Below are 18,703 nucleotides of genomic sequence, written 5' to 3'. Positions count from 1 at the left end.
ACAATATTTGTTGGATAATTAAATAATGAATTTACTTACTATCACAGCCTGTTAATGTGGTTCAAAACTTCGGTAAACGCTCTAGAATAGATAATGTGTCAGAAGTCTATCTTTGGCACTGTAGGCTAGGTCATATCAATAAGAACAGGATAAACAGGTTGGCTCAAGAAGAAATTCTTGAAGTTAGTGATTGTGAATCACTTCCAACCTGTGAGTCCTGTCTTCTTGGGAAGATGATCAAGTCACCTTTTACTGAAAAAGGTGAGCGAGCCAGTGAACTCTTAGGTCTGGTACATTCTGATGTATGTGGACCTATGAGCTCAAGTGCAAGAGGTGATTTTTCTACTTCATAACCTTCACAGACGACCTATCTAGGTATGGGTATGTCTATTTAATGAAGCATAAGTCGAATCATTTGAAATGTTCAAACTATTCCGAAATGAGGTAGAAAAATAAACTGGGAAGTGTATTAAAACTCTTCGATCTGATCGAGGAGGTGAATACCTTTCCAATGAGTTTCTGACGTATCTAGAGGAGAATGAGATTCTCTCTCAGTGGACTCCTCCTGGAACACCACAGCATAATGGTGTGTCTGAAAGGAGGAATCGGACCCTGTTAGATATGGTTCGATCCATGATGGGGTTTGCTGGTCTGTCGATCTTCCTCTGGGGATATGCGCTCGAATCAGCTTGTTACCTTCTAAATAGAGTTCGAGTAAGTCTGTAGTCAAAACGTCATATGAGATATGGATAGGACGTAAGCCAGTACTCTCGCACCTTAGGGTTTGGGGGTGTCCGACTTATGTTAAACGTTTAATTACAGACAAGCTTGGACCTAGGTCTGACAAGTGTAATTTTATAGGGTACCCAAAAGAGACCAAAGGATATTATTTCTACCTTGCTGATGAGCAAAAGGTGTTTGTCAGCTTTAAGGCAATTTTTTTTAGAAAAGGAGTTCCTTAGTGAAAAAACTGTTGCCTCTAAGGTCGAACTTGACGAAGTTCGACAGGTGAAAAAACCGACACATGTTACTGAATCTGAACCAGATTTGATTAGATCAGATCCGGAGCCCATTGATTATGCACCCTTAAGGCGGTCTGGTAGAGTACCACATCAACCGGATAGATACTATGGTTTCTTGATCCGGGATGGTGATCCTGTCGAACTTGATGAAAACGATGAGGATCCGATCACCTACATGGATGCAATGCAGAGACCTGACTCTGAGAAATGGCTAGAGGCCATAAAATCCGAAATGGAGTCCATGAAGGTCAACGATGTGTGGACATTGGTTGACCCACCCGAAGGAGTAAAACCCATAGGGTGTAAGTGGGTCTTCAAAAGGAAGAGGGGCACAGACGGAAAGGTGGAGACCTATAAAGCCCGTCTGGTTGCCAAGGGATATCGTCAACGTTATGGTATAGACTATGACGAGACATTTTCTCCTGTGGCAATGCTCAAATTCATTCGGATTATGCTTGCGATAGCTGCCCATCTGGACTATGAAATCTGGCAGATGGATGTGAAGACAGCTTTCCTAAACGGAGAGCTGGACGAAGAGGTGTATATGATACAATCTGAAGGGTTCACATCCACAGATGAGTCTAAGGTGTGCAAGCTACAGAGGTCCATTTATGGACTTAAGCAGGCATCTCGGAGTTGGAACATACGTTTTGATAGGACGATCAAAACGTATGGCTTCGTTAAGAACGGAGAAGAGCCCTGCATTTATAAGTGGGCTAATGGTCCAGTAGTAGTATTTCTTGTATTGTATGTGGATGACATTCTCTTAATCGAGAATGATGTCCCTGCATTACAGGGAATAAAGATTTGGCTATCGTCACAGTTCTCCATGAAGGATCTGGGAGAAGCTTCCTACATTCTAGGGATGAGGATCTATAGGGATAGATCCAAAAAGTTGCTTGGCTTATCCTAGTCCACGTACATTGATACTATGCTGAAAAGGTTCAGCATGGAAAATTTCAAGAAAGGCTATCTACCGATAGGCCATGGAATTTCTCTCTCGAAGAGGGATTGTCTAACAACACCTCAAGAGAGAGAGCGTATGGGTAGGATTCCATATGCTTCGACAGTGGGATCTATCATGTACGCCATGACATGTACACGACCAGATGTGGCATACTCACTAGGGGTAGTGAATAGATACCAATCTGATCCAGGAGAGAATCACTGGAAGGTTGTTAAAACCATCTTGAAGTATTTAAGAAATACTAAAGACCAGTAGCTTATATATGGTGAATCGGATTTGGAACTTATTGGATTTACAGACTCTAGTTTCCAGTCTGATCGCGATGATAGCAAGTGTGTCAGGATTTATTTTTACCCTTTATGGTGGGCTGTCTGCTGGAAGAGTTCCAAGCAGCACACTGTGGCTGATTCAGTATGCGAGACGGAGTATATTGCTGCATCAGATGCTGCCAAAGAAGCGGTGTGGCTGAGAAAATTCATCACCGAGCTCGGAGTAGCACCCTCCCTTGTTGGTCCAGTTCTGCTCTACTGCGACAGCTCTGGAGCCATTGCTCAGGCGAAGGAACCAAAGGCACACCAGCGGACGAAGCATATTCTGCGCCGCTACCATCTCATCCCAGAGATCATGGATCGAGGTGACGTCGACCTTCAGAAGATCGACGGGAAGGAGAACCTGGCCGACCCATTCACTAAAGCCATTGCGGTGAAGGAGTTCAACGACTACAAGTCGAAGATGGGTATTAGATACTGCACCGATAGGCTTTAGGCCAAGTGGAAGATTGTTGGGAATAGTGTCCCAAAGCCAATCGTCAGTCTGTTGACGGTTGTGCTTCTTTTGTATTAGTACATGAATTATAAATAAATAAAAATTATTTTGGTATTTTTTCATCACAAATATTTCATCTTCTAATGAACTCCTGTGTTGTGGTGAAGTCCTTAGGACTATTTAGACTCGACAAAGGAGGATTTGTCGCTTAGTCCTTAAACATGTTCGCGACCAAATGATACGTTGTTACCAAGGACGACAACGTTTATCGAGCATAGGTCGTTGTGTGCCATATGGGTTGGTTGTCCTCAGAACCAATGAGTGTGGAGACACTGGTATGGCATACAGGTGAGATGCAATGGTACATCTGCACTGAACGTGACCAACTCCGAAGCAATTTCTGCTGTCAAGATTTGCTTCGATGGGATATGGGTATAAATGTCCCTCCGACCTGAGACCGCTACGGTGACTTGCAAGCAACTCACTGCACTTAGGCACTGGACTATCTGAATTTTTAATTCAATGACGGAAGGCTGCTGGGTGTAGTCAAGTACTTGACTTGTCGGTGCGTGTGTCAAGATGGGATTGACCACTCCAGTTTAGGAGCTGTGTACAGTCATGTTTCAATTTAGCAAAATCTTGACCAGGGTAGTCCTAGTGAGGAGTCACAGGACTAATTGAGTTGAGCACGATTTGGATGATATCATCAGGGTTGACAGTTTAACCCTGAGTCGTCCTAAACACACGGGTCAAAAGGGATGAATTATACGGTAACTATATTCACGTAGGTTCTGAATGTTGCGATTGTGATTATTCGACCTATCCGATCGTCGGGTATCATTGCTAGATGGTCACTTCGATTAGTACAGGAATTGGTTCCTGTGCTACCGGCTTAGGTTCGAACCTACGGGGTCATACACATTAGTGGTTCCTTTCTGATCAGATGGCTGATTATGAGTCTTATGTGTCTGGGACTCTATGATTGAGAATTATGATTCTCTGATCATAAATTCCACACATTTTGGGTACCGGGGTCAAAATTTTGAATTTTAAATTTTGAATTTGAAATTTGAACTCTTTGATCAGGGTTTCATATCGATGGTCTCTGATGCCTGATTGCCCATCGAATTTAGACTCAATATTTATGAGAGATTTAATTAGTGACTTGATCGCTAATTAACTCAATTTGATTGAGTAATTATTTTTGGATCAAGTCCAATTGAATTGGATTCAATTTGGATTGACCCGATTAGGTTAAATGTTGACCTAATCGCTAAGATGGTTTAGTCTCTGATTTGATCAGGGGTTAGGTTTAGTTAATTTCTGATTTGATTAGGATTTTATTGAGCCTAATTAAGCCTAATTAAGTTGAATTTAATTTATTCTAATTGTGCTTAACCTATTTAGATTAGGTTGGCTCAATTAGGTTCAAACCACCTTGACTTTTTTCCCTGCGCCACCTCACTTCTTCTGTGCATATTTAAATTCACGAGAAGCAACTTCTCATGAATTTTTTCCACACAGAAGCCATCCCATGCCCACCTTTGTGCACCAAATATCTGGATAAAAATAAGTTGGTTGGCCATTCAAATTCAAAAGAAAGTTTGAATTTGAATGAGCAACCAACTAATCCATGCACCATGGTCTTATCTTGTGCGCCCCATATTTTACACGAGAAAATATTTCTCGTGTAAACTCTTCATGCATAAATCAACTCACGCCCCTTCTCTTCTCACGCACAAGTGGATAGGGATGAGTTGGTTTTGCATTTAAATTCAAATTTGATTTGAATTCAAATGTGCAACCACTTATCTTTATCCTCTCACGCGGATAAGACACGTTCGATGATATTTTAAAAAGAGGAGAAAGGTGGGACGTGCATAAAAATTTTAGGAGAGAAACTTTGGGGCGTGAGGAAAGTTTGTGCGCAAGGTGAAGGTTCAAAACCTTCCGAGAGAAAAAGAAAGAAAAGAAAGAAAATTGAGCGCAGGGTTTCTAGTGTGTATCCTAGGGTTTCTACCTAGGGTTTGGGAAGTGAGATTGGTGTGCCACGAGTGTCGTGAGTCCACCAAATTTCAGAGAGAGATCCATCAGCCTTTCATGCAACCGTGCAAATGATCCAGAGCATCCGAGGAGTCGGCACACATTGATCGAAGGAGTTCGATCAACATCTGCCATCAAAAGGTGAAATCATGAACTAGCATTCGTGAGGAGCTGATCAGACGGGAGCTTCGTGTGGACGATCCACAGAGGCCAAATATTTGTGTGGCTGTGACGTGACGATCAGAGCCCCCTGACGGTGATCAGATTGCGGTGATCGACTACCCGCAAAAGGTGATGTGTTCTGAACACAGTACTGTAAAAGGTTTAGTGATTCAAATTTGAATTTCAAATTTAAATGCATGCTGTTGTATCATATTTAGATCCTAGTGTAGGATGAATTAGTATTAATTAATAAGATTAATTAATAATTTCACTGTAAAATAGTAATTTTGAAAAAGATTTAAAATTACCATTTTGCCCCTGCACTAAATTTTCGCAACACTTGCATCATTGGATTAAGATCGATGAATTGCTATGCTTGAGACATCGTTATATTGTTTATATGATTTTTGAGTATGAGTATATTATGTCAATACATATGTATCAATGATTGATGACATGATTGTATGGATATGACATATTTAATTTGATCACAGTGTAAATCAAAATTGATCTGGTGAAATCAACATATAATGATTAAATGAAAAAAAATATGGTTTGGACTAGCCTTGTTATGTGGGACATCTGTCAGGAGCTTATGCTTAGGACAGCTTGTCAGGAGCTTATGTCTGGGACAGTCGGTCAAGAGCTTATGCTTGGGACAGTCCGTCAGGAGCTTATGCCTGGGACAGCCCCATAGGCTTATATATGGATCAGCCGACCAAGAGCTTATGCCTGAGACAGCCAGCTAGAAGCTCATGCCTGGGACAGCCTTGAAAGGCTTATGAGTAGAAATTTGATCAGATAGAGACTGAGGCATAGTCCAAAGCCAGAAAGAAAAAAGATTAAAGATCATGTAATTATGAAAAGAGAAATAAAAGACAAGACATGAAATAATTGTTGAACAAAAGTATTTCACTCATTAACATATAATGATGCATCTCTTTTGACAAGATAGATAATTTATGAATGTTTACATTATTTCGGATATTGAACATGAGACTTTATATTTTATTACTTATCTTTATTTTTAAATTATATTATTATATTGGTGTGATATGAGAATTTGTACTGGACTGTAAAGCTCACGTCCTTTCATCTTTCTTTTTTTTTTTAGAGATACAGAACGCTCATGATTGACTATGGTTTGGATTGCAGGTGAGCAGATGAATAGATAAAATATCATGATATCTGATCAGAGGATTGAAAGAATTTCAATTATAAATATGCAAGTTTTACAAGTTATTATTAAAATTAGATATTATGGATGTTGAGGTTGTAAGAAATTATTTTTGGCCTTGTATATTCTTTAGGGCTTGCTCTAAGAAGTATGCGGCCATCACGTATCCGAACCGGCTGTTGGATTCGGGGTGTGACAGCATCCCCTCCACCACCCTTGCATCGGCCTCTTGCATCTCCTCTGCCATCCTACGGCCTACCGGTGCTGTATTTTTGATACGTCTTGAGGAGCAGCGTAATAGCACGCGGCGAAGGGGAGAGGGGGTGCAAAGTATCGAAGAGAGGGTTGGGAAGCCTTTAGGTGAGATAGGGATAAGAGCTTTAGGGATTTTAGGAATCGAGGAGAGGTTTGGAGAGGAAGAAGAGGAAGAGTGGAGTCGGGTGAGTCGCCTCCTCCCGAGTCCCGATCGCTATCCTAGAGATCGAAATGATGATGTCACGTACCTTGAGGCTCTTGGTGCTGAGCGGGACGACGGTCTCTAGGATGGAGGCATCGCTGGTGATGAGATCCTTGATGATGAAGCAGTCCTATCCAGGGGGAAGGCACTACGTGGCTGGTGCCAGCGGTGGGGCACAGCAACGGAGGAGAACTGGATGGTGGCGATGGCGGAGATAGGGGCGGTGGAGGGGATGTGTGGGAGGGTGAGGGACTATGGGGAGATGAGGGTTTTCGAAAAAGTTGAAGGGAACCGTGAGGGAGCGGATCGTGACTCGATTTGGGGAGAGCGGGTCGGACCCCACTCAGCCTATGCGTGGATTTTTTTTTGTTTCTTTTTTTTAACTAAATGAGGGGGTATGCGAGGAGAGGATTGAATAAGAAGAAGGGATGAAAAGATTTAAAAATAATTAAAAAATAATAAGAAATAATAAATTTATGAAGCGGCTTCATAAAATTAGGATCGTTCATATTCATAAAATTTATTTGATAATTTATATTTTACACTATATATAAAATATAATTTTTTTATTATTTTAATTATTTTTAAAATATATATAAAAGAAGAAAAGCTGAAAAAACTTTAAAATGATTAAAACAATAAAAAATGATATTTTGTGCATGGTGTGAAAATAATAGAAAAAACTATGCTTGGATGAGAAGGGATGATATTGGGCAAGATTAGGTCGGGCATGAAATTATTAGACTTTCAGACTAGAAAGCATTCAAGTTGATCCTTCGAGCATTTGCGGGGTAAAGCGAACCAATATTTCGAGTGGTACTTGATCCCATTAAAATGGTCTATTTGAGAGACCACGGTTGTAGACTTAACTTTATAGTTGAATTATTTGAAATTAATTTAATAATTAGAATAGTCTATATTTACAATTATGATTAGAAATAATGAATGATTATTTAAAAACTACTATATGTTTGATTCATTGTCTATCATATATAATTTTTTTCAAATAACTTTAAAATATATATATTTTGGTCAATATTGTGAGATTTTAATAACTATTGTTAGTTTTCATTGTGCGATTGTATATATAATTGAGAAGTTAAGATAAAATAATATATTTTATATGATTTTTTATAAATAAAACTATTCAAAAGATGAGAAAAAAATATTTATACAATTTCTCCGATAAAAAAAAAATAAAATCTTGCCTCTCAATAAAAACAACAAAAATCCTATCAACTCAGAAACAAAGAAAATCGACTCAACGAAATCTCTTCGATCTCCATCTTGAAAATGCTACTGCCATTAGTGGTAATGATGATAGATGGACAATATTGTCGACGCTGTCATTGGGAGAGTTGAAGGTGTGGAAGCAGAGAATCGAAAAAAAAAATGAAAGAATTTAAAATAATTAAAAATAAAAAATTATAAAAAATAATGAATTTAGAAAAAAGCTCCATAGAATTAGGACCGTTAGATCTTCGCAAAATTTGTCCGATTGCTTATAATGCATGCCATGCATAAAATATTTTTTTATTATTTTAATAATTAAAAAAAAAATATATAAAATATATATAATAAAATAGATAAAAAATAAAATATTATTTTATAAAAATCGTAATACATGCAACGTATGGAATTATATGCTAGTATATATTAGAAAGGTGGCACTGCATTGATGGTGCCTGCATCCGCCACGTGTTCCTAACATACATGCCTTCAGCCGCCACGTGTACAACGGAAGTATTTTTATTTTTTGTTTCGCTTCGCCTCCCATTCTAACCATAGGATGGGCCCCGATCCCACGAGACAGAGACGGAGATGGGGCTCGAAATCGGTGAACTTGCGCCGGCCGATCACTGGCCGGAAGATAGAGATGGATCCGAAGAGGAACCCGACGATGCCAAAGATGAGGCAAGCTGTGGAGAAGGCAGAGGAGGAGGTGAGGCAGCGGAAACGAGAGGACCAGGGAGGGGAGAGGGACCGTGAGTAGAGGACCTTGGCGTACCCGCGGCGGCGATGATGACGGAATTGGGCGTCGCCTCAGCGTCGGAGCTGCTGGCGACGCTCATCCCCGCCGCCAAGAGGCTGGCCTGGCCACCCATCTCAAACTTCTCGGTAGGGGCCGTCGGACTGGGGATGAGCGGCAGGATCTATATCGAGGTGAACGTGGAGTTCCCTGGGCTGCCGCTCCACCACTCATCCACGCCAAGCAGTTCCTAATCACCAACGCCGCTGTCCACGGCGAAGCCGAGATCCGATGCATCGTTGTCTCCTCCGCTCCTCGCTGCCACCTCCCGCCGTTTCCGATGTCGCCTTCCTCCCCATCATCACCGGCATCGGCCTTCCCCTTCTATCTCCCTTGGGTGCTTTGCTTCCTATGGAAGAGAAAAAAAAAAAAAAAAAGGTGAAAAAGAAAAAAAAAAATCCAACACAAAACCCCCACCTCCTCGCCGTTCTCCTCGCTGCCACCTCCCGCCGTCTCGGCCGTCGCTTTCCTCCCCATGGTCACCGGCGTCGGCCTTCCCCTCCTATCTTCCTCGGGGGTTTCTTTGGTTTCGGTTGGGGTTTTTTCTCGAGCATGCGGGAACCTCTTCTCCTCTTCTTGGATCACCGATTCTGTAGCTCTATCGGAGCATTCGAAGGTGAAGTAAAATGCGGAACCGTGCCTCCGGGAAGCTGAGAAGAGCGCCGGTGGTCGCAAGCACAAGAATGAGAGAAATAAAGGCTTTGTTTTAGTTTCGGCTGATTATTAGTTCGAGCTGGATGGGTTTTGTTTTGGCGCTCTCTCTCTCTCCGTCTCTGTTTTTTTTGTTTTTTTGGTGGCAACGTTTGGTTCTCTTCGTTGGTGCCTTAAATTGGGTGAATAGATAAAGGACCGTGCCTCCGGGAAGCTGAGAAGAGCGCCGGTGCTCGCAAGCTCGAGAATGGGAGGGACGAAGGGAAGACTTGGGGTATTTTATTATTGGCATGAGCTGGATGGGTTTCGGTTTGCTTCTTCTTCTTTATTTTTTATTTATTTTTTATTTTTTTCTGTTAAAAAAAGATGGAGTTGGGGAGCGTGATCCGACGTATGATCGTAGGGTCCCAATCTTCATAAAAAAATATTCAATTCGAAGTCGAATTTGGATAAATAGACAGCTCCTTCCCCACCATATCGACGAATCCAATGGATGAATAGATGACTCCCTCCCTAACATATCGACGAATTCGGTGGATGAATATGTCACTCAAGTACCATCGAGAGCCAATATACGAGATATCATTTTCAGATGGAGTTCGGGTAAATAGACCGCTTCTTCCCCCACCATATCGATGAATCAAACGGATGAGTATGTCACTCCAGTATTATTGAGGGTCAACATATCAGATATCATTTTCAGATGTCGTACTCGGATCGTTATGATATATTCTATTCGACAGCCATTCACGTTCTGATATTTAATCACAGTCCGATATCCATTGTGATTCGAATCCAGATCATGCTGTTGGAAATAAAGGTCCATTTCATTGGGATGCCACCTCAATGTTTTGCTTCTCTTTGTTGGTGCCTTAAATTAGATGAATAGATAAAGGATACTGCTAATTTATTCTCTCTCTCTATATATGTATATGTATAGCCCTTTGTTGGTGCCTTAAATTGGATCAACCGGAGCATGAGGCTGATAACCTTAAACGCAGATAGCTGGCCGACCATATTCTTAAAGACAGCACGTGCCCGTAGAGTGGAATCGAGGCCCCACGCTATAGATGTATAAGTGGGTGCCAATACATTTGATCCGAGTAAGGTTCCGGTTCTCTGAAAGAATCTTGAGTTCCACCGTGGCAATGGAAAGGGAGGAGAGAAAGCTAGTTTTGGAGGCAAAGAGCAAAGAAGAGCAAATATTAATATGGAAAGAGGGTGAGGATTTTTAGGAGGAACTGAACGGCAAGAGGTTCATAAAAAATTTTAAATTAAAAAAAAATAAAATAATTTATAATCTATATCATATACATAATATATTTTTTATTATTTTAATTATTTTTTAAAAAATATATAATAAATATTAATAAATTAAAAAAATAAAATATTTTTTTTAAAAAATTTCATCCCACGCATTGCATGAGGATTATAAGCTAGTGATAATAATATTCGATCCAAATTGATTTTGTTAAAATAAATAACTTAGCCCTTCTAAGATAATAAACCATCAAAACAAGTTTAGTAGAGAAAGCATCATTTATAAAATTTAGGATAAATTATGTCTGTAGTCCTTAAACTATATCGAATTTTTTAAAATGATCTCTAAACTACAAAAAACTAAATTTTAGTCCTTGAATTTTTTGAACTACTTTAATATTGTCCTTCATCCATTTCCGGCACCTTTCTCTTACATCGAAAATCCTATGCGGCAGTCACCAGTGCTTATATGGCAGTCACCGATGCTAATGTGAAATAAAAAATAATATATTATTATTATTTTTATTTTTTTTCCATCCTTCTTTTTACTCAAGTTTGACTTGAAAAGTCATTCGCATGGCTTAAGCTTAATAATAGTCGAGCCAATTGTTTCTAATTGCTTTGCTGGCTAAGCTTAGAAAACTGAACAAAACCAATTAGTTGAAAGAGCAACACATAGCTTCAGACTAAGTTTGCATGGTAAAGGCATCACAAATCTTCAAGGGGCTAACAACTGCAATTGGTCATCTTCAGCAATTGACATTACCTTCTTTACATCTTTTAACAATTACATGCGCAGCAATGGGGTTTCATCAATATTCTTCACTCATATTAATGTTGATGGTTCCTGCTTCATCAAATGTTCAGCTTTGGACAAGTTACTTCATTTGATCTTTTATACATGTTATCATTTTTGGGCTCTCTACTCAGTTAGTGGTTGTTATATTCCCTCACACAGGTGTTCTGTTTTGATTTTTTTGGCTTCGGATTGCCATATTCTGCTTACAGCAACCTGGACTGGTATATATATATATACCTTGTTGCACAGTTTAAATAAAGTTGCTAACGCTTACCAAAAAAAAAAAAAGAGCAACACATATGCCAAAGTATGTCAATAATACAAACAATTCCCATATGATAATTGCTATTATACTATGGCGTTTGAGTTGCCACAAAATGTGGTAACAGACACAAACCTCACAAACCAGAAGAGAAATGGCTTCCAATGGACCCACATGAAACAAAAAAGTGGTGCCTTTTTCCTTCATGGCAAGGTGGTAGAACACAACGACCGGAGGGATGATGCAGTGAGGCAATGGCATCGGCTTCGGCTGGACCTTTTTGTTGAGCAATCGTCTCGCTTTAGAGCACGCACTAGAAAGATGTTCCAGATTCAAATCTGCAGGATGGCATTTTCATCTTGGTTCTCAAAATAATAATCTCTTCTAATTATTTTTTTAGAAACAAAATTAGGCACATTCTGACAATATTTCCTTAAGAAAATGAAAGAGCACAAAAAAAACACTGGAGGACAAAGCTCCAGTTATAGCTCTGCTCCATAACGTAGTGCCAGGATCTTTATTACTAGCTACAAACAATAGAACCAAGATCAGGACTTGTGATTTGCCTAAAGAGATAATGGAAGAAACTGTCTCCAACAAAGGAAAAAGAAAAGAAAATATATTTATGTTCTCTGCTTACAGAAGGATCATTACAGAAGGATCATCACATGTTGCGGTAGTCATGTGTTATTAATGATGAAATGAGGATATCAGACTCTGCGTAGCCTAATTTGAGCACCATGCTGGGGTTGAAGAGTTAAAACAGTGTATGGAGCATGGACATAGGATGGTGAAAGCTCAAATGAGAAATGCTGAAGAATCATGCTTAATCCCATCTTAGCTTCCAGCAATGCAAAACTCTGTCCGATACAAGTCCGAGGACCCCAACCAAATGGAAAAAATGCTAGCTGATCTTTCGATGCCTTTGAAATCCCTTCTGCAAATCTCTCTGGATTGAACTCACTAGCATCTTTGCCCCAGAATTCTGGATCATGGTGAATGAAGATCACAGGAAGTAAGAGTAGCACACCTGCAGGGCAAGTGATATCTCCAACTTTCATTGTTTTGTATGTCCGGCGATTGAGTTGAATTGCAGGTGGATATAACCTGAGAACCTCGTAAAGGATCATAGTGACCTGCCACATGAATTTAATCATGAAGGAAACACTTCACCTTGATGCTAGATTTCGTATGAGAAGCTCTGCTGGATAGATCATAGCACCCAGAAGAGGATGTTTTTTCTAAGTAGCACAAAGCAGTACAGAAATCATCATGTAAAAATGTGGGAGAAAATGAGAACCATTTAATGCATAGCTTCCATTTGAGTTTCCAAAATACAATTTATATTGTCTTCTTATCATTGATTTAAAAGAAACAATTCTGAATCTAAAACTGTTTCCATAGCATAGTATAGAGACAAGCAGCCTCATTCCCGACAAAAAGTTATCTATCGGTATCAAACAAAATGCAATATGCCTTTAACAAATGATTATATTTTATTTAGAGTTACTATGCTAAGAGCAATACTATTCATACAAAACTGTAGACCCAATGTCTCAAGTCGTAGGGTTTTTTTTGACATTTCAAATCAATTAAATAGACAACAAAGGGAATGTAACAAATATACTCACAATCTTTAGACGGTTCAAGCCATCATAATCTGGTCTGTTTTTCCCAAAGAGTTCTAAAACCTCTTCTCTTGCACGAACCTGCCAGCTTGGATGCATACTCAAGACAACCATTGTCCATGTGAGTAACACAGATGTAGTCTCCTGCCCTGCAAAGTAGAAAAGTTTACACTCTCCAATCACCTCTTCGGTGGTCATCCTAGTGTTCTTGGAGTTCCCGTGTTCTTGGAAGTGTTTCAAATTAGATTCTATCATCAAACCCAATAAGTCACCATTACTAGCTTCACCCAAGTTTATAGCCTTCTCTCTCTTCTCAATTATGCCTCTTAGGAGTGCTCGAACCTCTCTATCAATTTTTTTTCTTCTGTTGTTGATTGGGGTAGGCAGAAACCTGTATAAGATGCAGTAGTTGTGGACCACATGAATAAAAGTGTTTAAACATCATCTTACACATAATTATGTGATATGATTTCTTTAAAATTAAGAAAATATTATGAAATGTAACTTTGTATAGAGATCATTGCAACTAGTGTTATAAGTACCATACTGCCATGTAATACAGAACATAACATACCAACCTGATAGGGTATTAGTACCACTATGAGGCTTGGCACACAATCCCCACCCCCTCCGCATTCCCATACATGATACTACTTAACTGCTGATTCTAACAGTGTACCATGTATTGGTATGGGGGCACTCTATATCAATAATCATCGATATAAGGCCTGGTATCGAGACTTGAAATTTTGGTTGCAAGAGCAAGAGATTCTCCAGAATCATTAGAAACTAACACTGTGTTTGCTCTTGTAATCCAAACAAAAAGATTCAATAGCCATTTTCCTTCTAACTAAACAAAATCAACGGGCTCGAAAACTATGCACCTGTAGCCTGGAATATACACAGTCTGAACAGCCGGAATAAGAAGCTCAGCTTGCTCTGCTTGAAGTTGGAAAATCCGTCTACCTTCCTCATAGCTGCTACCGAATGCTGTTCGGGAGATCACATCTCCTGTAAAATTCTGGAGCTCAGGCCAAACATCTAATTCATAATATCCCAAAGAGCCAATCGATTTCTCCCATCTGTTAACCAATTCACCACAACAAGCAGAGAATGCCGGCAACATGCGCTATAAATCAACAAAGAGAAAATGAATCATTGATAGAGAAACTACATGAACAAAAGAAAGGGATATAACCTCATAACATCTGAGATAGAATTCATATGTACTGAAATGATTTTTTGAGTTGGAATAATGACCATGAATTACCTTCAACTTCTCCAGATGGAAAGCAGGATTTAGAATCCTCCTATGTTTGGCCCATTGTTCACCTTCATAATTTGCAAGTCCTGTAGCTAACAACCGTCCAAGAGGGTTTATCTGTGGTTTTGCGAAGTGGCCAAACTTGTTGGACAGTACTTCCCTTACCCACTCTGGATTCATAATAGTTACTCTAGGCACAGGTCCAAACCAAGTAATAGAAAGTTTACCTACATTTCACGACACAAGTGCATTCAAGTCATTATGAAGTGGCATGACTAGTTCAGATTTTGCTATGATCTCTTTAGAAGAAACTGCTGGAAGTAAGCCCATCAATAGAAATTGAATTAATCACTACTTACAAATTAGTCACATTTTCTTAAACAATTTCAAGTGAGAATTTTGAAGAAATCAAAAACTATGTATGGTTTTATATTTCTTCCTCATGGGTTCAACGTATATAAACATAAATATCATGATGCCCAAAGAAATAATTTGAGATGATCGATGTCAACTATGCTGACATCTGTTGTTAACAAAAATTTTGAGAGCTGTATTCGTCAAATGGATATGAATAGGTATATACTGACTGTTCGAGAAATAAAATGCTATCGTAATAAATGCCACCAAAACAGCTCTAAAGATTAAAGTCAAACCTTGTTTCCTATGTGTAACACTCGGCCCATTTTGAGCCCTGAACCAAGCCCAAAAGCCCAAAGCCCATAAAAAAAAAAAAAAAAAGGAAAGAAACAGAGGAGAAGACTCTCAAATGGAGTCTTCTTCCTCCATTCACCGGCTCCCAATCGGAGTCGGAAAAGAGCCCCCTCCAGCTCTATTTAAGGAGGAGATCCCTCCTCTCTCTCTTCCACCAAAGATCCGAGATCCAGTCGGTGGCAATCACCGGAAAATCACCATGGAGACCCGACCTGTGCCCATCTAATTTCTCATCAAAAAGCCTCACCGGCGTCGAAGGTGAGCCTCCTCCTCCTTCCTCTCTTCTCCCCTTTCCTTCCCGTGCTGGTGTGCACACTCGCCGGTGACCGGAGTCGCCGGATTTTGTTGCAGAAGAAACCTCTATTTTGTCCATTTTTCTTCGATTTTCCGACGTCGGTGGTCACCGCCGACCACCGGTTTGGTCCCTCCGAGCTGTGGGATCGTCGGCCTTTGTCACCGGCCACCGCCATGCCGGCTGCGGCCTTTGGTCGGCCGAGCAAAGGAGGAGATTTGAGTTCTCCTGTTTCGGCCCAAGGGAGGCCGCGGGAAGAAAAGGAAAAAGAAAGAAGAAGAAAAAAAAGAGAAAAAGAAAAAGAAAAAGAAAAAGAAAAAGAAAAGGAAAAAGAGAAAAAGAAAAAAAAAATAAAACAAAACAAAACAAAAATAGAAAAAAAAGAAGAAGAAAAGAGAGAATTTTTCTCTCTCCTCTCCCTCCTTTCTCTCTCTTTCCTCTCTCCTGTCTCTACCTTCTCTCTCTATTTTCTCTCTCTAAATTCTCTCCCTATTTTCTCTCTCTAGATATTTCTCTCTCTTTATGGATTTTATCTCTCTAGTGTCTTTCTCTCTTTGATTTTATCACGGATCTTAGGATAAACTTGAGATGAAAATAAGATAATCTGAGATTGCTCCGAAATTCATGCAGTAGATTAGATCTCGATCCGATCTTTATTCGAAATTGATAACATCAATCATGGTTAATCCATATTGAGTTGCCCTGATATGATCTTTGATGATCTCGATCATGATTGCCTCGTCTAAAAGATACAAAAATTTTCTCTCTCTATTTTCTCTCTCCACTTTCTTTCTCTACTTTCTCTCTCTAAAATTTTCTCTCTCTTCATGGATTTTCTCTCTCTAGGAGTCTTATGGATCAGTGGAGGATCCAGATACTTAGTTAAATCTTAATTTTGATTAATTCTAAGAGAGGTCCTCGATTTGTGTTATTAGGATCGATTATCGATAATTTCTCTATATATGATTTTTATATTGATCAGGGTCATGAAGATATGATTGTCTGCATATGATATCGAATGGAATATTTTGTTAAAAAATTCAGTAAGAATCTCTGTACATGATCATCATTATATATATATGCTATTTTACTGTTAGTCTTGCATTATTGGTTTTGCATCGTCGGATTTGAGATCGATGAATTTATTATATCTGAGATATTGTTATTTGATTTTGAGCATGAGTATGTTATGTCAATATATATATATATTAGAGATTGATGGCATGATTATATGGATATGACATATCTGAATTGATCACAATGCAAGACAGAATTGATTTGATGAAATCAACACATAATGATTAAATGAAAAGAAAGAAATATATGGTATGGACTAGCCTTGTCATGTGGAACAGCCGGTCAGGAGCTTATGCCTGGGACAGCCCGCCAGGAGCTTATGCCTGGGACAGTCCCCACTGGCTTACAGGTGGATCAGCCTGCCAGGAGCTCATGCCTGGGATAGCCCGTTAGGAGCTTATGCCTGAGACAACCTCTCACGGACTTTCGTACGTGGGACAGCCGGTCAGGAGCTCATCTTGGGACAGCCTTGAAAGGCTTTTTAAGTGGATGCGATCCGGATGATGACTGAGGTATAGACTTGGATAGTTCAGAGCCAGAAAGAAATATTAAAAATCATGTGATTATGCAAAGAGAAATGAAAGATAAGACATGAAATAATTGTTAAATAAAAGTGTTTCACCTGTTAACATATGATGATGCATCTATTTTAACAAGACAGAAAATTTATGGATATTTGTATTATTCTGGACATTGAACATCAGATTTTATATTTTATTATTTATCTTTATTTTTAGATTATATTATTATATCAGTGTGATATGAGAATTCTTACTGGGCTGTAAAGCTCACACCTCTTCATCTTTCTTTTTCTTCTCAGAGTTACAGGATGCTTATGATTGGCTATGGCTTAGATTTACGGGTGAGCAGAAGGATAAATAGAGTGTCATAGTATCTGATCAGAGAATTGAAAAAATTTAAATTGTAATTATGCAAGATTTTACGAATTATTGTTGAAATAAATTATTATGGATGTTAAGGTTGTAACGATTTAATTTGGCCTTGCATATTCTTTAGGGCTTGCTCTAAGGAGTGTGCAGCCATCACGTATCTGATCCGAGTATTGGGTTCGGGGTGTGACACTATGCTTCACTAATTTAAGTATTGACTTAGAGAACAACTGAAAAAGAAGGAATTCTAAGACTGCAATTTCCAATTCTTTTTGTCAATTACAGAAAGGGAGGAATCTCCACCCGGTTTATTAAGATAATGAATAAGAGACCAATAATGATAGCTAATATCACCCAATACAAGGAAGGTTCATCATCTACAAACTCAGTTGGAAGTTGCTGGGATATATTAAAGTAGTGTACTTTTCACTAATTGCCACATGAACTAAATGCTATTAAGCAAAGAGCTGAAGCATTTGCTCCATTTCATGCCACACAAAACTGATATAGAAGCTAGAACTGAACAAAAAAGGGGCTTCCAACCACCCGGGGAAAAAAAAAACCCATTAATTATTACCGTTTTCCTTGATAGCGCGATGGAAGAAGGGAGTGACACGAGGGACGATGTCGTGAGAGAAAGGCATGGGTTGGGACCAGGCCTCCTTGTTGAGCCGGGCGTTCTCCTTGAGGTCGCCGTGGAGAAAGCGATACCGGGTGCCCCTCAACCCTTGGCCTCGGAGCGCTCTCTCCAGCCTCCTTGGCGTCCACCAAAGCCATTCCAACCCTTTCCAAGCCCGCAGCAATAACAACAGACCCACAACTCCCCATAGTATCCTCCCTAAAGTCTCAGCCGATCCCCACCACATGGTGCCCTTCACGAACGACGAGAGAGAGAGAGAAAGAGAGAAGGAGGTGAAGAGACAAGGGAGCAATACCAAATGCAAGGAGGCCAACCTCATGGCGAGTCGTGTTTCCCTTCCCTTTGAAAAAATATCGAATAATTTGACTAAAATGCGTACAAGAAAACCACGTCAGAATGGCTTGCATCTAACTGGAGCGATGGATGTCCACGCCAACCGATAACCAGAAACTTCTAGCATAATATTATTCACAAAAATATTTTTTTTTTTGGAAAAAAAAAAACATCATACGATTGCTTTCTTTCCACAGCCTGCTTGAGTTGAATTTTAGCACATAAAATGTAGCACATGCCATGCCTGTCTGCATCCATTTGGATAAAATATTAT

The 18,703-nt window shown here is 39.6% G+C and overlaps 1 protein-coding gene across 1 annotated transcript; it reads right to left on the bottom strand.

The window, feature by feature from the left end:
- Positions 1 to 12,022: 12,022 nt before the first annotated feature.
- LOC140858475 (cytochrome P450 CYP72A616-like) lies at positions 12,023 to 18,490 on the bottom strand. The gene is made up of 5 exons (XM_073259199.1): positions 18,034 to 18,490; positions 14,493 to 14,713; positions 14,107 to 14,351; positions 13,226 to 13,613; positions 12,023 to 12,730 (listed from the first exon to the last, which is right to left on the bottom strand). The coding sequence occupies exons 1-5, from the start codon at positions 18,413 to 18,415 to the stop codon at positions 12,305 to 12,307; spliced, it is 1,662 nt and encodes a 553-aa protein (XP_073115300.1). The 5' UTR covers positions 18,416 to 18,490; the 3' UTR covers positions 12,023 to 12,304.
- Positions 18,491 to 18,703: the final 213 nt, after the last annotated feature.

The sequence above is a fragment of the Elaeis guineensis genome, chromosome 6 (assembly GCF_000442705.2).
Source record: "Elaeis guineensis isolate ETL-2024a chromosome 6, EG11, whole genome shotgun sequence".
Classification (NCBI taxonomy): domain Eukaryota; kingdom Viridiplantae; phylum Streptophyta; class Magnoliopsida; order Arecales; family Arecaceae; genus Elaeis; species Elaeis guineensis.
This window is presented reverse-complemented; position numbering and strand designations above follow the sequence as displayed.